This window comes from Cetorhinus maximus, chromosome 12 (assembly GCF_964194155.1).
Source record: "Cetorhinus maximus chromosome 12, sCetMax3.hap1.1, whole genome shotgun sequence".
NCBI lineage: Eukaryota > Metazoa > Chordata > Chondrichthyes > Lamniformes > Cetorhinidae > Cetorhinus > Cetorhinus maximus.
This window is the reverse complement of record NC_135890.1, coordinates 26748251-26775310: the sequence shown is the minus strand read 5'-3', so window position 1 is coordinate 26775310 and position 27060 is coordinate 26748251. Positions and strand designations below refer to the sequence as shown.

The window sequence follows — 27060 nt, the reverse complement described above, 5'->3', positions numbered from 1 at the left end:
GCACTTCTCACACGCACTTCTCACACGCACTTCTCACACGCACTTCTCACACGCACTTCTCACACGCACTTCTCACGTACGTGCACGCACTTCTCATGCACGCACTTGCATGCACGTACTTCATGTGCACGCATGCACTTCACACACAAACATGCACTTTGCACATGCACGCACATAGTTCACGCATACACACACTTCACGTGCACACACTTCGCACACAAGCACACTTTGCATGCTTGCACACTTTCACACACATGCACACATACACGTGCACACACACATTTCACATGCGCATACACAATTCACACGCGTGCATACACACTTCACACACACACACCGCACAGACGTGCGCACACACACATTCTTCTCTCACACACACGGATGCATGCACACACTCCCCACTCTCACTCACTTTTTGCACACACGCACACTTTGCAGGCTTGTACATTTAGCGCACATACACACACGTACACACGCACACACTTCACAAACGCGTGCATACACATTCTTCACATGCATACACACTTCGCATGCACATGCACTTCACACATACACATATGCACGCACGCGCACACACGCTCCTCTCATGCACATGGACAGACACACAACACTCCTCACTCTTCTCTCTCACACATGCACACACACTCTTCACACACGCACACGCTCACTCTTCTCGCACACACTCACTCTACACACTATATATTATATATATATATAACACGCATACATTCTTCACACACGCACACAAACACACACATACACTCTTCACACACACTCACTCTCTTTCTCTCTATATAGACACACACACTATATATACACACACTCACACTCTATACATACATATGCACACACACACTCTCTCTCTTTCTCTCTCTATATCTATATATCTATATATACTATATATATATACACTCTCGCTCTCTCTCTCTCTATATATATATACATATACACACACACTATCTATCTATCTGTATGTGTGTGTATATATATATATATATATATATATGCGTGCACACACATGCAGTCTCGCACACTCTTGCCCTTCACACATGTGTGCACACATTCTCACCCTTCCCTCACACTCTCACTCTTAACACAAGCGCGTATGTGCATAGACATACGCACACAAAAACACTCATTCACTCTACACACTCACTATTCACACACACATACACACGTGCCCTTCACACACGCACGCGCACCCTTCACGCGCACGCGCCCTTCACGCGCATGCGCCCTTCACACACAAGCGCACTTACTCTTTTCTCTCTTGCGCGCACTTACTCTTTTCTCTCGTGCGTGCACGCTTACTCTTTTCTCTCGTGCGCGCACGCTTACTCTTTTCTCTCGTGCGCGCACGTTTACTCTTTTCTCTCGTGCGCGCACGCTTACTCTTTACTCGCGCGCACACAAACACTCACTCACTCTACACACAAACACTCACTCACCCACTCACACCCACCCACTCACCCACTCACTCACCCACCCACTCACTCACCCACCCACTCACTCACCCACCCACCCACTCACCCACCCACCCACTCACCCACCCACTCACACCCACTCACTCTACACACACACCCTCACTCACTCACTCTACACACACACCCTCACCCACTCACTCACTCTACACACACCCTCACCCACTCTCACTCTACACACACCCTCACCCACTCACTCACTCTTCTGACACACACTCCCTCTCACTCTTCACACTCCCTCTCACGCTTCACACTCCCTCTCACGCTTCACACTCCCTCTCACTCTTCACACTCCCTCTCACGCTTCACACTCCCTCTCACGCTTCACACTCCCTCTCACTCTTCACACTCCCTCTCACGCTTCACACTCCCTCTCACGCTTCACACTCCCTCTCACGCTTCACACTCCCTCTCACGCTTCACACTCCCTCTCACGCTTCACACTCCCTCTCACGCTTCACACTCCCTCTCACGCTTCACACTCCCTCTCACGCTTCACACTCCCTCTCACGCTTCACACTCCCTCTCACGCTTCACACTCCCTCTCACGCTTCACACTCCCTCTCACGCTTCACACTCCCTCTCACGCTTCACACTCCCTCTCACGCTTCACACTCCCTCTCACGCTTCACACTCCCTCTCACGCTTCACACTCCCTCTCACGCTTCACACTCCCTCTCACTCTTCATGCGCACGCACACGCACACTCCTCTTTAATTTCTCTTTAATTTTTGTAAGTTCAGTAGTCTAGTTAAAAGGTTGGTAAGGTAGCTGACTCAGCTGACTGTGACAATTAACTGTCAATCACCTGAAGCCTGATTAGGGCCTGAATAGGTGTTGATTACTATTTGAAGCTTAACTAGTGTGAGTCATCTTCGCTCACCAGCTCTATTTAAGAAAGGGACTATTTAGAAGCACACTAGTGTGCTTGCACACGAAGAGGGGAGAGACCTCATCGTGAGTGAGACACAGCCAGAGTGAGTGTGGGTATTGCCAATTTTGTGCACAGTGGGAATTCAGTGCATAGGGGAAGAGGTGCTCTCTGCATTTTTTCTTTGTTATCCAACTTCTTAAATCTTCAGAGAGTGGTCTTGCCCTGTTGCAGCAGTTGAGGCTACAAGGGAGACAAATGACTGGTAAGTAGTGGGTAAGGTCGGGTAAGTATTTACTACTTTTATCGCTTATAGTTTAAGGTCTTTTTGTTGGTTTCTAGTTTGTATATGCTGTAGTAATGAGGATCAGGAAAGAAGGGCCCTAGAGTAATTGATTTAATAGGTTTAATTTAAAGGGCTAAGTCATGGCAGGAGAGCTCAAAGCCATGATGTGCTCCTCGTGCTCCATGTGGGAAGCCGGGAACATTTCCAGTGCCCGGGACCAGCATGTGTGCAGGAAATGTGTCCAGCTGTAGCTCCTGGAAGCTGAGGTTTCAGAGCTGGAATGGCGGCTGGGGGCACTATGGAGCATCCGCAAGTCTGAGAGCATCATGCATAGCACACGTTTAGAGAGGTGGACACACCGTAGATGAAGGGACTTGAGGAAGGAAGGGAATGGGTGACTACCAGGCAGTCCAAGAGAAACAGGCAAGTAGTTCAGGAGTCCCCTGGGGTCCCGCTCGCAGATCGCTATTACCATTTTGGAGGCTGATGAGGGTGCTGGTTCCTCCAGGGAGTGCAGACAGAGCCAAGCTTCTGGCACCACAAGCAGGCTGTCTGTACAGGAGGAGAGGAAAAGAGAAAGAGCAATTGTAATAGGGGATTCTATAGTCAGGGGAACAGATAGGTGCTACTGTGGTCGTCAACATGACTCCAGGATGGTATGTTGCCTCCCTGGTGCCAGGGTCTGGGATGTCACTGAATGGCTGTAGGGCATCCTGAAGGGGGAGGGTGATAAGGCAGAGGTCATGGTACATTTTGATACCAATGACATAGGTAGAAAGAGGGATGAGGTCATGCATCAAGAATTTAGGGAGTTAGGCAGTAGACTAAAGAGCAAGACCTCTCGGATTGTAATCTCTGGATTACTCCCAGTGCCACGTGCTAGCGAGCTCAGAAATAGGAGAATAGCGCAGATGAATACATGGCTTAAGAGTTGGTGCAGGAGGGAGGGTTTCAGATTGCTGGATCACTGGGTCCGTTTCTGGGGAAGGTGGGACCTGTACAAGCGGGACGGTCTACATCTGAACCAGTGGGGACTAATATCCTTGCGGGCAGGTTTGCTAGTGCTGTTGGGAGGAGTTTAAACTAATTCGGTAGGGGGAGGACACACAGAATGTTAGCAGAATAGGGACACATCATAATACAGTAAAACAACCAAGTCAGAGGGAGTACAGCTGCATTAAGTTTCAAGGGAGTAAGGCAAGGCTGGATGGCCTCTACTTTAATGCCAGGAGTATTACAGGTAAAACAGATGAGTTAGGGGTGAGGATTGACATGTGGAATTGTGATATGGTAGCCATCACTGAGACATGGCTCAACATTCCGGGATATAGAATTTTCAGGCGAGACAGGGGAGGGGGTAAAAGAGGAGGAGGCATTGCATTATTAGTTAAGGACTCAGTTACTGCAGTAAGGAGAAATGATATCTTGGAGGGGGCATCGAATGAAGCTTTGTGGGTAGAATTTAGGAATAAAAAAGGGACAGCCACATTGTTAGGTATTTATTATAGACCCCCCAGATAGTCAGCGGGAAATTGAGGAGCAAATATGTGCACAATTTGTGGAGGTGTGTAAAAACAATAACAATAGGGTAATTATATTAGGTGATTTCAACTTTCCCAACATAGATAGACATAGTGTTGGGATAGACATAGTGTTAAGGGCTTGTTTGGAGTGGATTTCTTGAAATGTGTACAGGAGAACTTTTTAGGTCAATATGTAGAGGGTCCAACAAGGGACAGCGCAGTGCTGGACCTAATTCTGGGGAATGAAGCCGGACAGGTGGCTGAGGTGGTGGTGGGGGAGCATTTTAGTGATAGCGACCACAACATGGTACAATTTAAGCTTGTTATGGACAAAGAAATATACAAGTTGCAAAAAATTGTTTTGGATTGGGGGAGAGTGGATTTTAGTAAAATAAGGCAGGATCTGGCCAAGGTAGACTGGGAATAGCTGCTTGTGGGGAAATCTACAGAGGAGCAGTGGGTGGTGTTCAAAAAGGAAATGGGGAGGCTCAACATGTTCTCTCTAGGGTGATAGAAAGGAGTAACAAGCCCAGAGAACTGTGAATGACCAGAGATATTCAGGATATGATTAGAAGGAAAAGAGAGACTTTTAGCAGGTACAAGGGAAGCAAATCAGCGGAGGCATTAGTGGAGTTCAGCAAGTGCAGGGTGGAGCTTAAGAAAGCAATTAGGAGAACAAAGAGGGATATGAGGAAGCTCTGGCTGGTAAAAGTAGGGAAAATCCCAATGTATTCTCTTAGTATATCAATGGGAAGAGGATAACCAGGGAAAGAGTAGGGCCCATTAGGGACCAAGTGGGCAATCTATGGGTGGAGCCAGAGGACATCGGTAGAGTGTTGAATGAATATTTCACATCTGTCTTCACCCAAGAGAATGAGGATGAAGGTATCAAACTCGGGGAGAGAGACTGCGAGGTTCTTGAGCAAATTGTTATCGGGAGTGACAAGGTATTGGAGGTGTTGGCAGGCTTAAAAGTAGACAAACCACCAAGTCCAGATGATTTGTGTCCCAGACTGCTGAGGGAGGCAAGGGAGGAGATCGCAGGGGCTCTAACCCACGGGGGAGGTGCCAGAGGACTGGAGAACAGCTGATGTGGTTCCGCTATTTAAGAAGGGTTGTAGAGATAAGCCAGGGAACTACAGGCCAGTGAGTCTCACGTCAGTGGTAGGGGAACTATTGGAGAAAATTCTGAAGGAGAGAATCTACCTCTACATGGAGAGGCAAGGTTTGATCAGAGATAGTCAGCATAGCTTTGTCAGAGGGAGGTCATGCCTAACAAATTTGATTGAATTTTTTGAGGAGGTGACCAGATGTGTAGATGAGGGTAGTGCAGTTGATGTAGCTTATATGGATTTCAGCAAAGCCTTTGACAAGGTCCCACATGGGAGACTTATAAATAAGGCAAATGCACATGGGATACAGGGTAATTTGATAAGGTGGATTCAAAATTGGCTTAGTTGTAGGAGACAGAGGGTGATGACAGAAGGATGCTTTAGTGACTGGAAGCCAGTGTCCAGTGGCGTACCACAGGGATCTGCGCTGGGTCCCCTATTATTCGTCATTTATATAAGTGACATAGATGACTATGTGGGAGGTAGAATTAGTAAGTTTGCGGATGACACAAAGATTGGCCGAGTGGTTAACAGTGAGGTTGAGTGTCTTGGGCTACAGGAAGATATGGATGGGATGGTCAAATGGGCATATAAGTGGCAGATGGAATTTAACCCTGAAAAGTGAGGTGATACACTTTGGAAGGAGTAACTTGATAAGGAAGTATTCAATGAACGGCATGACACTAGGAAGTTCTGAGGAACAAAAGGACCTTGGCGTGTGTGTCCATAGATCTCTGAAGGCGGAGGGGAATGTTAGTGGGGTGTTGAAAAAGGCATATGGGACACTTGCCTTTATCAATCGAGGCATAGATTACAAAAGTAGGGAGATCATGCTGGAGTAGTATAGAACCTTAGTGAGGCCACAGCTGGAGTACTGTGTGCAGTTCTGGTCATCACATTATAGGAAGGATGTGATTGCTCTGGAGGGGGTGCAGAGGAGATTCACCAGGATGTTGCCTGGGATGAAACATTTAAGTTATGAAGGGAGGTTTGATAGACTTGGATTGTTTGCGTTGGAGCAGAGAAGACTGAGGGGGCGACCTGATCAAGGTGTACAAGATTATGAGGGGCATGGATAGGGTGGATAGGGAGCAGCTGTTCCCTTTAGTTGAAGGGTCAGTCACGAGGGGACATAAGTTCAAGGTGAGGGGCAGGAGGGTTAGGGGGGATGTGAGGAAAAACATTTTTACCCAGAGGGTGGTGACGGTCTGGAATGCACTGCCTGGGAGGGTGGAGGAGGCGGGTTGCCTCACACCCTTTAAAAAGTACCTGGATGAGCTTTTGGCACGTCATAACATTCAAGGCTATGGGCCAAGTGCTGGTAAATGGGATTAAGTAGGTAGGTCAGGTGTTTCTCACGTGTTGGTGTAGACTCGATGGGCCGAAGGGCCTCTTCTGCACTGTGTGACTCTGTGATTCACACACACACACTCTTCACATGCACATACTCTCTCTCACTCACTCTCTCCACACACACACACTTCAGACTCACTCTCACTCATTCACTCACGCTCTTCACATGCACACTCTTCGCACGGGTGCGTTAGCACACACACACTCTTCACACACCTACCTTGTAGGGATAAAGTGCACTTATCAACATCCAGAAAGATCAGGCATAACTTAAAAACAGGCCTGGGAATCGTCCTGAAACATTCAGAGTACTGCTGGCTGAAATAGCACAGTTAACGTGGATCACTCCCCCACACCCTGCTGCTTGTCCAGCTAGGATCACCCCATTGCTTGTTGGGTTGTATGGAGTTGAGTAAGAGAAGAATCCAAACCCCCAGTGACTTCCAAATATCTCCAGGTTCCATTAATGAACCAGGCTGGCATGTCACCCAGCTGCAGCATCCTGGAATATTGCACTCCTCTTTGGCTCAGGATTATATTGTGAAAAATGTGAATAAGAATTGACTTGGTTCCCATCTTCTTTTGCAGTTGTTAACTTGGGACCAGAGATACTCCTTATCTGCACTAGCTCACCAAGAGAATAGTCATTAGTTAAGCATACTTACATTTTCTTGCCTTTTGTGAGAGGAGAATTTATGGATTTAAGATGAGGGTCAGGACAGCTTTTCATTCTCATTGCCCAATTGTAGCATTCCCCAGGTAAATTAAAGTGGGATCTTCACATAGAACAATGCTTCATTAACCTCCTGTGCGGCAACTGTTACTGAACCAGAGTGATTTTTTTTTTTCTGATCTCAATTTTAGTTATTTTAGACTTTTCTGAATGTGATTGCCAATTTGTGGAAAATTATAGGTGGTTCTGTATTGTGACCTAAAGTTTGCTAGTAATTGCTAAAAAGTGGTTCTTGCATTGTTATTAGCACTACTTCTGAATTTGCATGATGCTCTTCTGAGGTCGAGTTTGTGACTTGGGTACAAATTGGGTAGAGTAAATGAGTATTCAATATGCATTTGACCGCTGACTTGGAAGTACTTGATGTTTTCATACAGTATCTAAAGTGAAGTAACATTTGTCATATAATCAAAGAGAGTACATGTTCTACAGTGGACTATATATTGTGGGTTTTGTATATGTAGATTTCATATCGTGCATTTATTTGTATGCAGACTTTTTTAGAATTTGCAACTAGTGCAGATTCTAAGTATTTCTTGCTTTAAAGTATTTGCTCTTTGTTCTATTTGTACTGTAGTCCAGAATGTTCAATCCTTTCCAATGAACAGTTGGAATATTTAGGAACTGGTTCTCGATGGCTAATTTGACTTTATGCTTATAAATTGTCGGATGAATGCATTTACAAGTTTCAGATTGCAGTGTAATCTGTACCATAATTGAGTGGATACATGTAAGAGATGTAGTTTACTTTAAATGAAAGACAGATATAATAATTCTTTTTAAGAGGTGTTGATGTTTGAAAGTAATATTTTGCAATGGCTTAATTGGAACAATCATTTTAATATTTCTATATAATTATGTTACCAAACAACCTGGTAGATTTAACTAGCAATTTTTGTCAATTTCTTTTCAGAAGTCAGAAAACTTTTCCCTAAGGGAGCAGACTCCATTTGAGTCTGAATTTTTGCCACTGACTTACCTAGCAAAATTCTTAACGGAAGTGGAAGATCAAGGCGAGTATGATTGTGTGTACAAAAGCAAAATACTGCAGATCTGTAAATCGGAAATAAAAAAAAGTGTTGGACATACTCCGCAGGTTAGGCAGCATATTCAGATTTCCATCATTTGCAATATTTTGCTTTTGTATGAATTACATGTCTTTGGAGTATCTTTGCCTCCTTAATCCAAAGTTGCTAAAACACTCACTAGTGTTTTTTATGTTCACGATCTAGGTTAATTAGCGAACTTATGCATGTTTAGCAGCAGGAGTTTCCTTTGCAATTTTCTTCAGTGTTGACTTAATATTCTAATCTTAGAAAGTAGAATAACTGAGGAATGTGTATAACCAATTAATAAATGCTTAATCTGATAGTTTGCACTGAAGACTGGGTACACATTTATGATTTTTTTCTCTGGTTTACATTACTTATCCATCTAGGAAGATAAATTGCTTCTCTCTTGTGCTCTGATTAATTAATATTTACACTTTTGCATTGTGAGACTGATGCTGTTTGTTTTACCTGACTGGTCTAACTGCAGGACAGAAATAATTTGTATTTATATAGTACCATATCATATCCTTAGGATGTCTTGAAGTGTCTTGAAAGCAATGAATTACTTTTGAAGTGTAGTTATTGTTGTGTAGGGAAATGTGATAGCCAGTTGTGAATAGCAAGATCCTACAAAGGGGAAATAAATTGGTTTATCTGTTGGTGATGTTGGTTCAGATAAATGTGCTGGCCAGGATATCAGGAGAACTTGCTCTTCTTTGAATAAAGCCTTTGGGATCTTATCACCTGAACAGGCAGTCAGAGCCCTGGTTTGACATCCCGTCCAAAAGATGACACCATCCACAGTGCAATATTCAATGTTGCACTTAAACATCTCCCTAACTCTTGTATGTGAGTCCTGGAGTAAATCTTCAACACTCGATGGATATTCAAAATTACAACATTTTTATGAGATAAATAGAGAATATGTTTTCATTATTTAGAAAATAATACACTGATTTCCTGAAATCTTGATGCACTGTACTGATATCAGAGATCTGAATAAAATTATGATGATCTGTGCAATCTCTTGTAATGCAAATACAATATTTGCAGATAAGACATTTGTATTGGTGAAACAAAATTACTTCCTTGGACGACACTTATCTCATAGGTTCCCCTGATCATACCAGTCTAAAGGTTAACTGAATAAATTCGACAGTAATAGTTTACTAATTCTTGCTGACCAGGGTCACACTAATAATCACCCGGGTGTGCACAGGAGGGCTGTACCCCAAAGTGAGTTGCTGCTTTCAGGAAAAGGGAGAATGAAAAGAAAACCTCTCTTGTCCATGACCAAGAGGACAGGCAAGCGAATTACTTGTAGACTTCTTCCTATGTTGCTACCAACTGATATACAGGAGATTCCCAAGGGACTTGCCTAGATTCTAGAATGATCCAAATGGATTGGAAGATAGCAAATGTAACCTCACTGTTCAAGAAAGGAGGGAGAGAGAAAATGGGGTACAAAAGCCAGTTAGCCTGGTTTCCATTGTAAGGAAAATGCTAGAATATGTTAAGGACGTGATAACAGGACACTTGGAGAAAATCACAATATGATTAGGCAGAGACACATGATTTTATGAAAGGGAAACCATATTTGGCAAACCTATTAAAGCTTTTGTGGCTGTAACTATTAGGGTGCACGAGGGGGAACCAGTGATGTAATGTATTCTAGATTTTCAGAAGGTATTCAGTGAAGTGCCACAAAAGAGACTCTTCAATGAGATTAAGACTGTTGGGATTGGGAGTAATATATTGACATGGATTGAGGATTGATTAATGGACAGAAAAGAGAGAATAGGAATAAATGAGTAATTTTCATGATGGCAGGTTGTAACACATGGAGCATCACAAGACTCAGTGCTTGGGCCTCAGCTATTTAAAATCTGTTTCAAATTACTTAGATGAAAAGCTGAATGTAATTATTCCAGGTGTGCCAATGGCACAAAATTATGTGGCAAAGTAAGCTGAGGAGGAGGATGCAAAAGGATGTAGTCTTGTTAAGTGACTGGCAAGGAGGTGGTAGATGGAGTACAATTTGGGAAAGTGTGAAATTATCCACTTTGATAGGAAGAATGGAAAATCAGAATATTTTTTAAAAGGTGAGAGACTAGTTAATATTGGTACTCAGAGGGGTTCAGGGGTCCTTGTACACGAATTCCCGAAAGTCAATACACAGATAAAGTCAGAGAATGGTTACAGCACAAAAGGAAGCCATTCAGCCCTTTGCTTCTGTGCTGGCTCTCTGAAGAAGCAATTCACCTAGTGCCATTCTCCTGCCTTGTCCCTGTAGGCCTGCACATTCTTCCTTTTCAGATAATCTAATTCCCTCTTAAATGCCTTGATTGAACCTGCCTCCACCACTCTGTCAAGAAGTGCATTCCAGATCCTAGCCATTCACTGTGTGAAAGAGCTTTTCCTCATGTCACCATTGTTTCTTTTGTCAATTACCTTAAATCTGTGCCCTCTGGTTCTCGATCCTTCCACCAATGGGAACAGTTTTTCTCTATTTACTCTGTTCAGACTCTTCATGATTTTGAATATCTCTATCAAATCTACTCTCAACCTTCTATTCTCCAAGGAAAACAGTCCCAACTTCTCCAATCTATTTACGTAACTGAAGTCCCTCATCCCTGGAACCATTCTCATGAATCTTTTCTGTACTCTCTCTAATGCCTTCACATCCTTCCTAAAGTGTGGCACCCAGGACTGGATGCAGTATTCCAGTTGAGGCTGAACTGGTGTTCAAGCTTAACATAACTTCCTTGCTTTTGTACTCTGTCCCTATTAATAAAGCCGAGGGTGCAATATGCTTTATTAACCACGCTCTCGACCTGTCCTGCTACCTTCAATGATTAATGCACATATACACAGAGGTCCCTTTGCTCCTGCACCTCCTTTAGAATTTTACCCTTTATTTTATATTGTCCCTTCATGTTCTTCCTATCAAAATGAATCACTTCACACTTCTCTGCATTAAACTTTATCTGTCAGTTGTCTGCCCATTCTCCCAATCTGCCAATGTCCTTTTGAAATTCTACACTGTCCTCCTCACAGTCCACAATACTTCTAAGCTTTGTGTCATTCGCAAATCTTGAAATTGTGCCTTGTACACCAAGGTCTAGATCATTAATATATATCAGGGAGAGCAGGATCCTAACACCAACACCTGGGGAACTCCACTATAATCCTTCCTCCAGTCCAAAAAGCATCCATTAACCACTACTCTGTTTCCTCTCACTCAGCAAATTTCGTACCCATGTTGCTACTGTCCCTTTTATTCCATGAGCTCTAACTTTATTCAAAAGTCAGTTTTCGGGCATTTTATCAAATGTCTTTTGGAATGCCATGTGCACCACATCAACAGCATTACCCTCATCTACCCTGTTACCTCATCAAAAAGCTCCAACAATACAGCAAATAATTCCAGAGGCAAATGTTAAGTTAGCCTTTATTGTAAGGGGGTCAGAGTACAAGAGTAAGGAACTCTTGCTGCAATGATTTAGGACTTTGGTGAGACCACAACTGGAGTACTGTATACAGTTTTGGTTCCCTTACCTAAGGAAGGATAATCTTTCCTTAGAGGGGGTACAACAAAGGTCCATTAGGTTATGTTTGGGATAAGATGGCTGGGGAGAGATTGAGTACATTGAACCCATAATCTTTGGAGTTTAGAAAAATGAGAGGTGATCTAATTGAAACTTAGAGGGCTTGACAGGCAATATGCTAAGAGGCTGTTTACCCTGGCTGGAGAGTCTAGAACTGGGTATCATAGGGCTGTATTTTTGTCTCAGGCTCAGGAAATGTGCATCGAGGCAGTCCCTGACTTCACCAACCTGAACCCGTCACCTCCTCCTGCACCTGCCATATTTTAGTCTTCTAGAGATGTGGGCGAGCAAGGTTCAGATCTGCCGTTTCCCTAGGTACACCCGAGGCAGCGCAGAGGCCTTATTAGAAGGCCTGCCTCAGTTCTTGGGACATGGCCCCAGCTCTACATATTGTTCTTGGCCCCCTCATTCCCCACCCATCCCTCATGTCCCTTTATATTCCACATACTGCTTCCATGCCCCCCATGTATGCTCCTTAGCCACTCACCCAGTATCCTCAATGGACAGACCTCAGGAGCCATCTAATAGAAATATTTTTGTATAGGACTTTGGGGGATGGGAGGGAAAAGTAAACTTCTAACAATCTAATAGATACGTATTGCACAGAAAAAAAAAAATCTGGACCCATTGAAAATAAGTCAAATCTCCTCAAGTGGTCATTGAGTTATGGAAACAAAACAACCATCTACTCAGAAACCACATCAAAGATAGTTAATTCTTTAATAACCTCTTAAAACTGTCAGTTAAAGTATGCACACAACCACCTGGTGAGCTAAGTGCTTCATTAGCTTTTGAAACTCAGCTAACCATTCATATTGGTCTCAGCTGCCAAAACAAACTATTACAGCTCTGGACAATAGAGCCTATTGAAGCTGAAAGAACAGGTGGCTAGTTTTTTTCTCAGCTACACCAAATGGTCTGTCAATGAAAGCAGACCAGGAACAGGTGGCTTCCCCTGCCCCTCCCACCCCACTAAGTTTAAGCAGCAGGCTAATTTTTTTCGAAGTTAAAGCACTGTGGACATTTAAGTCTCTTCAGATCACTCACCTTTTCCAATGGGAGAAGTACTTTAATGATCTCAACACTTACACAATGCTAATCAATGTAAAGGTCAACTTGCCTTTGCAGAACAGAGACCTATGATCAATCACTGCAATAAAAACACATCTAACTTATAAGATAACATCTAATAATGACATTTGAAGTTGTCAAAATGTTTAACATTTACCTGTCAGATTGCCCCTGACTCCTCAGCAGCCTTCCCCCAAAGTTCCTGAGCTCTCTTACCTGTCTAGTTTTCCAGAGGCTTTCAAACCCGCCAGACCCAATGAAAATACTGTGGGACATTAAATACAAATTTTCCTTCGGCGCATCAATGGCAACTCTGACATCAGAAGTCGTGCTTGCGGGGTCGCAACCCAAACCTCTTCCTGCCTATGGGAAATTTGCGTGGGGCTCTATTTGAAGAGAAAATTCAAATTTCCTGTCCAGTTGCCAATTCCTGCAGCCATTCCCTACTCTTCTGGGGACAAAAAATCTGGCCCACAGTCTCTGGTATTTAGGGCAGAGATGAGGAGAAATTTCTTCACTCAGAAGTTTGTGAATCTTTTGAATTCTCTTCCCAAAGGACCATGGATGCTTAGTCGATGAGTATATTCAAGACTGAGATGGAAAGATTTTTGGGCCTAAGGGACTCGAGGCATATGGGGACAGGGTGGGAAAAGTGGAACTAAGCCATGCTTTTATTGAATGACAGAGCAGGCTGCAGGGGATGTCTGGCCTAATGTTACCCCTATTTCTTGTGTTCTTATAACTCTGTATGGATGTGCCTGGTTTCTCTGAAGTACTTACTACAATGACATGAAGAGCAGCTGACCCTGTAAGGAACCCAGATCCAAACATTTTTGGCACTTTATGCTAGAGTCTAGCAGGCTGCCCTACCTGTCCTTCACTTGTTTTACACTTAATAAATCTGGATTTTATTTCTCTTTGCAGCCTTAAATCCTTTTGAAGAGCAGGAGAATGTGGATGCTAAGTTTGTGGAAGAAGTAGCGCTGAAGCAGACATTAACTCTTCTTGGTCATAAAAATAAATACAATAATAAAGTTTAGAGCTGTGAGGAAACAAAGATAAAAAACTTCAACACTGGCAATAACTATGAAGAGGTGTTATGATTTTTTTTTTAGTTTAAAGCTATTTGTAAAATTGGAAAAGTGACCAAGATATTGTACAACGTGGTTTGTTAGGACAATCAGAGGGCAGGTTGCCTCTCATCCATGTAGTTATAGATTCCACTTCATTACCAGTGCTAATTCTGCTTGTTGAATTGAACTAAGATTTTTCAAATTCTAAGTTGAGCTGCTACAGTACTATTTAGACGCATGAATTTCAGATAATGACTACTTGTTCAAGCTGCCTGCCAGCTTATTATGGTGGACATGGAGGAATCTGTGGATGAGCCCATACTGTGCTCCCAAATGAAGGGCTAAGTGCAGTGGTAGTATTTTTTTTAAAAAGCCAAAAATGTTCATAAAACAAGTGGAGTTTAAATGCCATAATAAGTGCAATTTTAGCTCACCAACCATAATGCAAGGTGAACTACCCTTTTTTAAAAAAGCTCAAACAACAAGGTTATGTATTTTCTGATTAAATATACACCCTTAATGGCTAACTTTTGAAATATTTAGCAATGGATGATGTAGTATCTGCAGGGTTTGAGACATGATTCTGTAAGAAATCCTTATTCTAATGGCTGATGTAATGATGAGGCAGTGTGTTACTTTGAAATGTTTTAGTAGTAACAAGAAAACATTGCATCTAATGTGATAGAAATACAGCTTCTTGTGAACACAATCTTGAATTCATGCAGTTGATATTCTATTGTCTGTTTCAGTATACAGTCTATAACTGCCATTTTGCAGTGAATCTGATCAATGAGACAAATTGGCAATTAACTTCTAAGATTCAGTCTTCCATATTTGCTGGAAAGAATGCATTGCTCTGGAAGTGATTTAAAAAACAGAAGTTTCCCCAGGAGGTGAACAGTTACAGAACAAATACTTCACTAATGGTGATGCATTCTTTCACTTGTATTCCCAACGCTTGAATTTTAGATATTTCACATTTGTGAAGGCAATCTCCCATGACAACAAAGCTACATGTTTTTCTACATAAAGTTATGTGAAATTTGATTTGAATGTACATAAGTACAGAAATTGGTATTTTTTTAAGATTGCACTATGCTACATTTTGATTTGCCTTGCTTGAAATTTTTAGAAAGCCAGTATGTTGCACGCTGTTGTCTTTTTAGCTGAGTTTAAAGCAGCAATTATTTGCCTGATTATCTCTACTGAATCAAATAAATTTGTACTATTTATGATTTTTTTCCTGATTTAAGCTTATTGTTTATGTAACTCATTCATCAAATTAAATCATCTATCAAAAAATACGTAAAGCTGTTACCATTGGATGACACTTCTAATGTAGGAAGAGGGTTTCGCCAGTTTGCTCAGTTACAAGAGAATGGAGTAAAAATGCCTTCTGATAGTTTTTGCCAAATCTATATTACTCATGAATATTACTTTGTTCTATTGAAGAAAATCAAATTTCCCTACCATACAGACCAAAGTTGCCAACTGTCCATTCTGTGCAGCATCAATAACCTACATACTGCATCAAATCTGGGGGGGACAAAAGTGCCTAAATTTTAACATGTCAGTTGCATTTTCTTTGCTCCTAAAAGTTTTCATAACTTGCGAGGTGTGGTTCCATGGATTCTGTTTGCCGTTTGGTCCCACAGCTAAGTTCATGCGTTAGCCTTAGCAATGAGTGTGAGTATGCTATTTGACCACAGGAAGGAACCAAGGACAGTATATCTCAATCTAAGCCTGTCCCCACCCAACACCATACACAGACACTTCCATCATGAGTTTTTAGAAAGCGATCAGGACTTGGAACTCTGCTGATTTTTCTCCTTTTGAACCTGGGCCTGCAAAGGCCAATTCTGACACCCAACTTGTGTCCTAGCTTCTACTCCCTTCCCCAATTACAAGTTTTTCCTCAGACTTAAGTGCAGTCTAATGTAATGTTTCTGTATTGGGATTTCAGTGTTTGTTTACCTTAGCTGGATTATTGGCAAAATATTAACTCATGTATTATTGTAATGCATGCGTCGTGGTGGGAAGCCAATTAAGGTTGTTCAATGACTAATTGTCATGGTAATTTTGTCTGCACCCCTGCAACTAAGAGGAGGTGGCTTCACACCGGGATGTTGGAACAGTGTGAGAACTAAAGGGGTTTTAATGGTTACCAGCAGAAAATGGCCTTTTCATGTCACAGCCTTGCCACTGAGTAAGGATTTCCTGGAGACGGATGTCTCTAATCATCATGGGACTACCGCAGTGGCTCTTTTGATACTGATGGCACTTCTATTACTTCCCTGCCATTCTTGCTGTTTAACCCTCAGCAGCGCACTCACTGCTGACACAGTGAGGGCTGCGGGCCTCCCATGAGGTGGGCCACACACTATTCACCCTCCTGCTTTCGGAACCCACCCAAATGAGGAGGCAGCCTGCTACTTGGCCTGCTCCTGAAATGGTTAAGCCACGTGCAAGCTGTGGCAATGAGTGGGCTACAACCTGGAAATGGTCCTGCTTCCTGAATATTTTTAAAATTGGGAAATTTCAGCCCTTAGTGAGTCAGTAAAAACACAAAACGTTACCAGTGTTTGAGATCAACTGACTCTCCGGTACAGATTCAATTCTAAAAATGTTCAGAGCAATGTATAATGGAAATTTAACATGTTTAACTTGGAGTTTGAATTCACAGAATTTGAATGTAAAATTAATCAACTTCAAACTAATTAGAAGGAATATCCCTTTCACCCTGAGCTCTCAATAGTTGGAATAGACTGATGGGTAAAATAGCTAATGCTATCTTTTAGTGCTGTGTCATGTAAAACTTTTGGCTAATTTTAATATCTTATGATATGGCAGATGGTAATTGCTGGGCTGACCAAATCCGAAAGGGAAATTTGTCAGGCTATCACAATGATTTTGCAATTTGTATTTATTATGAGAAGGTATGTACACAGCAATCAGAAGTAAAGAATCCACTACCACCTTTGGAGATTTTAAAGATTGAATTAAAACATTTATTAACAGAAGAAAAGAAAAAGTTAAACACGTAAGATTACAGTTATACAGTTAAACTTAGTTTTATAACAGTTCCCATAAGATTTCTACTTGACTAGACTCCCAACTACACACCCCTTTTGGGCAACAGTCTGAATAGATTCTTAATCTATAAGAACACCCAGCAATATTACCACAAGCACCCACTGTTGCTATAAGGGAGCTATTTCACAGCTTCTCTCTCCCTTTCACTCGACAATGGAACTCCAAGGCTTTTAACAAAACTTTCACTGTACCAAACCAGCACTTCTCTGGGATGGCTAGAGGCTGCTTTTTCAGAGGTCTATTTCACACAGTCTACCTCTGGAGAACTCACAGGGCCACTCACCATATAGCTTTCCATCTCTCTTTAAATATATTTTCTCCCTTATGATCTGTAAATCCCATTGTTTCACTTTTGTTTTGGAAGTTACTTTTCCCAGAATATAAACACCTTTCATGTTTTCATCTTGGCTTTGCTTTTTGGGTCAATAAAACGTGATACCCCCACTGCTCGTTTACCTATGAACTACTACAACCATTTTCCTTGTTACCTTCTGATTCCCCTTTGCAATTCAAACAAACTTATCTACCAATGCAAATGTTAGCTTGTCCATTTCCATTTCAAAATGCTTGCTTACACCTAACCCCTTTGATGATTTAAACCATGCAGTCTGATGGTCTTCAATTTAATTAAATTAGTCACACACCCCAACACACACAGCCCCCACAAGCCTGCTTCAGTATCCCACAGTAATATTTGGGAAAAAATGATATTTCCCTTACGATCTGGTTAAGAATATTGATGGGTTGATGAGAATAAATACAGACAGCTGTGATCTCTTGCATTATGGAATATAATGGTTCCTGGGCTTATTGTCTATTTGTACCATGTATACTTCAGGAAGATAAGTTAGTGGGATATTCTGCAATTTTACTTGATTTACTTTTGGGGTATGTAGAAACTTTGCAGGCCATTCAGATCAAATAGAATGGGTAGTGGATAGAGTAGAGCAAATATTGGTATGAGAAGAAACGAGTTTGATTGACAAAACTGCCTTGTTTATTTGGGGGTAGTGGTATTGTCACTGGACTAGTAATCCAGAAACCCAAAATAATGCTCTGGGGACCCGGGTTCGAATCCCACCATGGCAGATGGTGGAATTTGAATTCAATAAAAAATCTGGAATTAAAAGTCTAATGATGACCATGAAACCTTTGTTGATTGTTGTAAAAACCCATAATGTCCCTTAGGGAAGGAAATCTGCCTTACCTGGTCTGGCCTACGTGTCTCCAAACCCACAGCAACGTGGTTGGCTCTGAAATGGCCGAGCAACCCACCCAGTTGTATCAAACCGCTACAGAGTTTCAAAAAAGGAATGAAACTGGACGGACCACTCGGCATCGACCTAGGCATCAGAAACGATAATGGCAAACTCAGCCCTGTCGACCCTGCAAAGTCCTCCTTACTAACATTTGGGGTCTAGTACCAAAATTGGGAGAGCTGTCTCACAGACTAGTCAAGCAACAGCCTGCCATAGTCATCCTCACGGAATCATACCTTACAGATAATGTCCCAGACACCACCATCACCATCCCAGCAGAGGTGACAGCACGGTGGTATACAGAAGGGAGTTGCCCTGGGAGCCCTCAACATTAACTCCAGACCCCATGAAGTCTCATTGCATCAGGTCAAACATGGGCAAGGAAACCTCCTGCTGATTACCACATACCGCCCTCCCTCAGCTGATGAATCAGTGCTTCCTCCAAGTGATGTTCAACAAGGAGGGGCACTCTGGGTGGGGGACCTAAATGTTCATCACCAAGAGTGGCTCGGTAGCACCACTATTGACCAAGCTGGCTGAGTCCTAAAGGACATAGCTGCTATAGACTGGGTCTGCGGCAGGTGGTGAGGGAACCAACAATAGGGAAAAACATACTTGACCTCATCCTCACCAACCTGCCTGCTGCAGATGCAACTGTCCATGACATTATCAGTAGGAGTGACCACTACCCAGTCCTCATGGAGACAAAATCCCGCCTTCACATTGAGGATACCCTCCATCGTGTTGGGTGGCACTACCACCATGCTAAATGGGATAGGTTTCAAACACTCAAGACTGGGGGCCGTCAGCTGCAGCAGAATTGTACTTGAACACAATCTGTAACGTCATATCCCCCACTCTACCATTACCATCAAGCCAGGGGATCAACACTGGTTCAATGAAGAGTGCAGGAGCAGCGCCAGGTGTACCTAAAAATGAGGTATAATACAGGATAACACAGGACTACTTGCATACCAAACAGCATAAGCAGCAAGTGGCAGCTAAGTGATCCCACAACCAACGGATCAGGTCTAAGCTCTGCAGTCCAGCCACATCGAGTCGTGAATTGTGGTGGACAATTGAACAACTCACTGGAGGAGGAGGAGGCTCCATAAATATCCTCGACCTCAATGATGGGGGGAGCCCAGCAGATCAGTGTAAAAGATAAGGCATTTGCAACAATCTTCAGCCAGAAGTGCCGAGTGGGTGATCCATCTTGGCTTCCTCCGAAGGTCCCCAGAATCACAGATGCCAGTCTTAAGCCAATTCGATTCAATCCACGTGATATCAAGAAACTGCTGAAGGCACTGGATAGTGCAAAGGCTATGGGACCTGACAATATTCCGGCAACAGTACTGAAGACTTGTGCCCCTACCCACTCTGTTTCAGTACAGCTACAACACTGGCATCTACCCGGCTATGTGGAAAATTGCCCAGTCTTGTGTCCTGTACAGAAAAAGTAGGACAAATCCAACCCAGCCAATTACTGCCCCATCAGTCTACTCTCGATCATCAGTAAAGTAATGGAAGGGGTCATCAACAGTGCTATCAAGCAGCTCTTGCTTAGCAATAAGCTGCTCACTGATGCCCAGTTTGGGTTCTGCCAGGGCCACTCAGCTCCTGACCTCATTACCACCTTGGTTCAAACGTGGACAAAAGAGCTGAACTCCTCAGGTGAGGTGAGAGTGACTGCCCTTGACATCAAGGCCGCATCTGACCAAGTGTGGCATCAAGGAGCCCTAGCAAAACTGGAGTCAATGGAAATCAGGGAGAAAACTCTCCATTGGTTGGAGTAATACCTAGCACAAAGGAAGGTGGTTGTGGTTGTTGGAGGTCAGTTATCTCAGTTCCAGGACATCGCTGCAGGTGTTCCTCTGGGTTGTGTCCTCGGCCCAACCATCTTCAGCTGCTTCATCAATGACCTTCCTTCCATCATGAGGTCAGAAGTGGGGATGTTTGCTGAGGATTGCACAATGTTCAGCACCATTTGCGACTCCTCAGGTACTGAAGCAGTCCATGTCCAAATGCAGCAAGACCTGGACAATATTCAGGCTTGGTCTGACAAGTGGCAAGTAACATTTGTGCCACAAAAGTGCCAGGCAATCACAATCTCCAACAAGAGAGAATCTAACCATCGCCCCATGACGTTCAATGGCATTACCATCACTGAATCCCCCGCTGTCAACATCCTGGGGGGTTACCATTGACCAGAAACTGAACTGGACTAGCCATATAAATACTGTGACTACAAGAGCAGTTCAGAGGCTAGGAATCCTGCGACAAGTAACTCACATCCTGACTCCCCAAAGCCTGTCCACCATCTACAAGGCACAAGTCAGGAGTATGATGGAATATTCCCCACTTGCCTGGATGAGTGCAGCTCCCACAATGCTCAAGCTTGACACCGTCCAGGACAAAGCAGTCCGCTTGATTGCCACCACATCCACAAACGTTCACTCCCTCCACCACCGACACACAGTAGCAGCAGTGTGTACCATCTGCAAGATGTACTGCAGGAATTCACCAAGTCTCCTTAGACAGCACCTTCCAAACCCAAGGCCACTACCATCTAGAAGGACAAGCGCAACAGATAGATGGGAACACCACCACCTAGACGTTCCCTTCTAAGTCACTCACCATCCTGACTTGGAAATATATCACTATTCCTTTACTGTCGCTGGATCAAAATCCTGGAACTCCCTTCCTAACAGCACTGTGGATGTACCCACACCAATGGACTGCAGTGGTTCAAGGAGGCAGCTCACCATCACCTTCTCAAGGGCAACTAGGGATGGGCAATAAATGCTGGCCAAGCCAGCGACACCCACCTCCCATGAATGAATATTAAAAGAAAATTCATGCTTTCTTGCAAGACTTATTTTTATACCAGGAATGTCAAGTTTAGTAGATTGTTTGCTTATTCTGTTTGTAGAAGATAGATTGCTGCTATTTACATACACATTCTTAGTTTAAATCATGTGCAAGTTAGAGATAGGCCTTAGAATTCTAATCTTGTGACTTCCATTTGGGCATTGGTACAGTGTGCAGAATTTCCCAAGCGAAAATAATCCTTGTATCTGCATTGACAGTTTATATTATGGCTTTTTGCTGTGGTTTTTTCAATTTGTAACTTAATACACATATCAATGATTGCTATAATTCTGTGTTTTAAAGCCAAAAACTATTTTTACCTTCCTGGATCTATGTGAAGTGATATTTAACCAGGAGAACGACCAGTAGCCGCTCCTGAACAGAGGCACCATATATTGAAAATCATAGAGAAATTAAAAGTAACACCGCCTCAAAATATTTACCTCTAACAAAGACCTTTCTTTTGTATCCTTTTGTCTTATCCTCCATGATCCTGTCTCCTTGTTGGCAATCTAAATTCATATGTCCTTCTTCCATTTATTGCTTGTGAACTGTCCTCCAACAGCCACTACATTGAGGTACAAGCACCCCCACCCCCCTGCCACCATCTCTGACATGCTCATCTAAAATAAAGATTGAACAATCTCTTTCCAAAACATAATGTTTCTTTGTACAGATTCAATGTCTCCCTAGTCTTGCTGTGAATCCTTCTGACTATGTTGCAAATTCAAAACCGATTCCTTATGTGTCTGCCTTTTCAATTGAAATTGGTTAGTTCCTCAACATCTCATAGGGATAACTCTAATTACTAATAAAATTGTTCCAGGGTTTTATCCTGTGGACTAAAGCATTCAAACCAATAAAAGGGTTCAGGTACCAATACGACTATTTCTGATGCATAACTAAACTAATATGTTTCCTTTCCTTATATAGGGATAATTGAACTGTTTAAAAAAATGATTATCATGGGTTTCAGCTACCCAGGATTTTCTTCCCTCATTTTATTCAATTCTTTCCTTGATCTAATAATCCCCCAAACCTCAAAACAAACTTGTCAGAGTATTATGTCACAGAGTTATACAACACTGAAATGGGCCCTTCAGCCCATTGTGTCCATGCCGGCCATCAAGCACCTACCTATATTAATCCCTATTCTAATTATGTCTGCTATGTAGATGGTTAACTCGTTCAATCTGTTTTTAAAAATAAAATAGGGAAATCCTTTGTTAATATCTTGTATGCTTTCTCCATTGTTGTATGTTCAAAGAATCACAACTTGCACTTTGTTTTGAAACTCAAACATTTTGAACATCATATTCTGGGTTTGGTTGTGACTACAGTGCATGATACTTGCACTCAAATTTTCATATTTAGACATTCTTTAACTCTAGAACCCCGGGTAAGGTATCTTTGTGATAGTGTTATGATCTCTATTGAGACCAACAACTTTTAAAAAGAAATTCAAACTTGCAGTTGTTAATAGCTGAAAGGATGACACAAGATTTCATGTTTTAAAACTTTTACTGTAAGAAACAAACTAAAAGTGCTAGTGACAAAAAAACTATTGTTGTAGGCCATTTGTACATTAGACTACAGAACAGAACTTTCCCCTTTTTACTTCTAACACAAACAAAAAACCCATTTCACACACATACTTTACATTGTCCTTTAAGCAGACATTCAATTCTCTTGGAACCAGCCCAAAATGATTCTTAGCTCCTGAGGGTTTACTCTGGTTCTTTTCCTTTCCCAGCCTAGTAACTTTTAACCCCAGAACTGTCTTTATGGTGAGGGGTTTTCCTAGCAATTCTCTCTATAGCGCAAGCTAGGTGAATCCAGCCTGTTTCAAATCCTCTCAAATTTGGTCTTTACAATCCTTGTGTGAGCTCCCATCTGCATTCCTATGCTGTGAACTGTGGGGTGGAATCATCCCAGATTTGCATGAAGTGAGGTAGTGGGTGGGTAAAATTATGTTTTACCTGTCAGTCGCGATGGTGGGTTTTCACGTTACTTATGCATTCCCTGGAAACACGCCATTTCCATGGCAGCCCCACATTCGCCCACCATGCCATCACCTCGCCGCTTCATCACGGCAGGCACCACATTTAAAGTACAGCCGTGCTCGGTGCTTCCAGCCCAGGACTGCAGCAAAAAAGACTGCAGCCCTCAAGCGCCTTGTGGACACCGTGGAGTCCCACTGTGATGTCCTCTATCCCCGCTCTGGTCACAGGAGGGGCAGCTATGTTACCCATCTGGCTTGGTAGGTGATGGCAGTGGTGATCAGTGCAATGTTGCACAGAAGGGGCTGGCCATCCAATGCAGATAGAGGATGAATGATCTTATCTGTGCAGTTAGCGTCTGGCAACCATCTCATCACTCTAAACTCACACACTCGAGTCCAACACACATTCACTGGTGTCTCACTGCCAGCTCAAGGGATCATCACCACCCATTCTCACACACATACCCTCATGTCCATGTTACGGCACAGCCGATGGTAAATGCTGAGTTGTTCAAATCCCAAAGGGAAACTTGAAACAACTGCCACAACTGGTTTTGCAGTTTGTATAAATTTCGAGAAGCTTGCCTTGAATTCAGTAGTAATAAGACTACCAAGTCTTATAGGATTTAAAAAAAAAACTAGATTAAACATTTATTATTAGAAGAAACGACTTTAAATAGATACATAGATTGACAAATTGATACTATGGGAAGGATTTCACCCCCCCTGTCAAGGGGTTGTACGGGGGCAGGCACGAATCCGATTGGTACCCTCGATTCGGTCTGTGCCGCCATTTTACGTGGGCGGGCCAATTAAGGCCCGCCCAGCATGACACGCGCCCGGAAGCGCTGTGCGCTCCCTGTGTGGGTGGGGGGAGGGGATTCCATGAGTTGGGGCCTACGTTCTTTCGTGCATGCGCACAAAAGAATGCAGAAATCTCCGAGGCATCAGTTTAAGTTTCAAAAATTTAAAGAAAGAAAAGAACAAATTTTAGGACATGTCCCCTCATGTGACAGTGTCACATGAGCTGGGACATGTCAATGAACATTAATGGAAAATTGTATTAAATTTATAAACCCTTCATGAAACCTCCTCCCGACCGAGGTTGAGGTTCCATGAAAACTGCAAAGGCCGGCTGGGCTCTTCGCCTGCCCGCCAACCTTAAGGTTGGATAGGCAGCTCAGTTTATTACTTTAATTGATTTGGAGCTGAAAATTCAGGCCTATGATAACTTCTAAATCCCCTTCTTAATCTGACTCCCAGTTACACGTTCATTAAGGCAACAGTAAGACTCCTATTTTTAAAAGACCTAGGCAAAGAAACATGATACCATGAACAAGTCGAATTCAAAGTGAGTTTTCTTAACTTCAGTTCTTTGAAGACAGCAGTTTGGTACATACAGACTGAGGGCATTTTACACTTGTTGAATCTTAGACTGCCTTCCCTTACACACAGCCTTCGCTCCTTTATACATATTTTCCCCTTTGAATGCAAATACCCATTGTTTCATTACCTTCCTGATAATATAACCCTCCCATAGCACTAAGTTTTACCAGTAATCTTTGGGAAAAATAAACGCACTGTTTCTAAACTTTACCTGGCTAGGTGACACATTTCACTCCCTCCTTTGAAAACCATCCAGTCTGGTTTATTTAAAAACGCAAATGTCCTTTTACATCTTACATTCTAAACTTCCTCCATGTTTACATCAAAGCCTTCAGACCAGCTGCCTTTAATCCAATTAAGTCTCACACACACACATCCCGCTATTACTCTATTTTTCAATAAATTCCAATAACATTATGAAAATTATCATATCTTCCTGACATCCAACTGGCCTTATCTCCTCTGGAGGTTGCCTCCTCAACCCTCAGTTGAGGCCACTTGCACAGATCAACATGTGACCCACACACCCTGGGGTACCCTCCTTCTCCAGTACAGCTCTCGTCCTGCAGCCTCTTCCCTTGCCTGAGGCCACTTCTCCCCCTTCCCCAAGCAAGCCCTAGCCCTGCAGCTGTTGAAAAGCCACCCATGTATGGCTGATCTGGTAGGTAGTGACCTACCCGTGAGTCCCCCTAAAAATTATGTGGTGCTGTCTCTGAAGCCTGGCGCTGATGACTGCGAGTGCTGACCGAAGCAAGGTAGGCAAACAAACCTTGAAGTCCTGAGTGAAGTGCAGCCCGCCACGTGCAAGCTTATATATATGCTGTTGTGAAACATGTTAGCATGTTTCCCGCCGATGTGGGCGGATGATCCAGTGGGGGTGGGGGCGGGGGATGAGTCCAGCGGACTGGTCTTATAATATGCTGATGTATTACAATGAGGTTCCCGAAGTCTGATGGCCGGGAACATGGCTCGCCATCGGCAAGTGGAGGGGACAATCGCAAACTGGTTTCACAACATCATGAAACCGAATTTTGGCCTTCTTGCCATATTGTCCATTCATGCCACCGAACACACACAACGCTGGCGGGCATGGAAAATCCCAGCCATGAAGACTTTGGGCCTCTAGTTACTCAAACTGTCTTGGATCCTGGTAGATTGCTTGCCCTAGATTTTTGCTCCTGAGGTGGATGTGGAGGGTCAGGAAATCTCCCGGCTTGCCACATCTACTTTGGGGAAATAGTATCCCGAAGGGCAGGATCTTCATTCTGGGAGGTGGGGCAGGGGCAGAATAGAGTCAGGCCTGCCACCTCCAGGCACAGACTGGAGGCAGCCATGGGAAGGCTGATTAAAAAGCCCACCTCAATCCTCTAGGACTTCATCCCAGTTGTTTTGTTAAAGATTAGGCTCTCTACTCGTCACACCCACTCCCCATGCCCATACATGCCAATTCATGCCAATCTATGCCACCCTACCACCATGGCCCATTATAGCCCATTACTTAATCCCTGATGAAAGCATTTGTATTCATAACCCCACATCAAAGACAGCTAATCCTTTAATAACTTATGAGCTATCAATCAAACTCTGAATTTACAGACCCTCTGCCCCCCTGTTATAATGACAGGTTGGGGAAGCGGTCAAGCAGCAATAATGCTATAATGATAGCACTTAGGGTTATGTCAATGAACAGCTATGGAAACTGATAGCACAGATTTTCTCTTCAACTCTCAGATACAGGAAGGCTATTTTACTTCTATTTTTAAAGGACAGGCTATTTAAATGACTTGATAATTTGACAATTCTACAGAACTTATCTGCTGTTCACGAGCATTTACATCTACTCTCAAAATTCGTAACACGCACAGTGGGATAAGGCCCCTGATCCAGTGAAAATGGAGTCTGATCTCTGCACTGAGTTCAGATGGCACTGCTGAGTTTGGGTTTCCCTCACGGGAGTCACTTCTAGCTCTTGTTCCCCTATCAGTGAAAATAGGGTCTGTCAGAAATGGGGTGACACCCGATCCCGGTCACACCCACCATTTTTAAAGGTCCCTGGACTATCCACAACTCTGTGAAAATCTAGGCCCCTGTGTTTTCAGGGATATCATGGAAACCCTTCCCCTCTCAAAGCACATCTCCATCCATTGCAACATGAATCACGTAGGCTTTGTGTCGAGATAGCAATGTTGATTAGTTACCCTTGAGATCCCAACAACTCTTTTTATCTTGGAAGTAAAGTTTAAAGCATAACTTTTCACAACATGACTTTCTCAACACCTTCCTGGG

At 43.1% G+C, this 27060-nt stretch overlaps 1 protein-coding gene across 1 annotated transcript in view; it reads left to right on the top strand.

The window, feature by feature from the left end:
• gsap (gamma-secretase activating protein) overlaps positions 1 to 15398 on the top strand; it is a 126321-nt gene extending 110923 nt beyond the window's left edge. Inside the window, exons 30-31 of the mRNA XM_078553273.1 lie at positions 8273 to 8372; positions 14015 to 15398. Of these exons, the coding sequence (XP_078409399.1) occupies positions 8273 to 8372; positions 14015 to 14130 (216 nt within the window). The 3' untranslated portion in view covers positions 14131 to 15398. The remainder of the gene's footprint in view (positions 1 to 8272; positions 8373 to 14014) is intronic.
• Positions 15399 to 27060: the final 11662 nt, after the last annotated feature.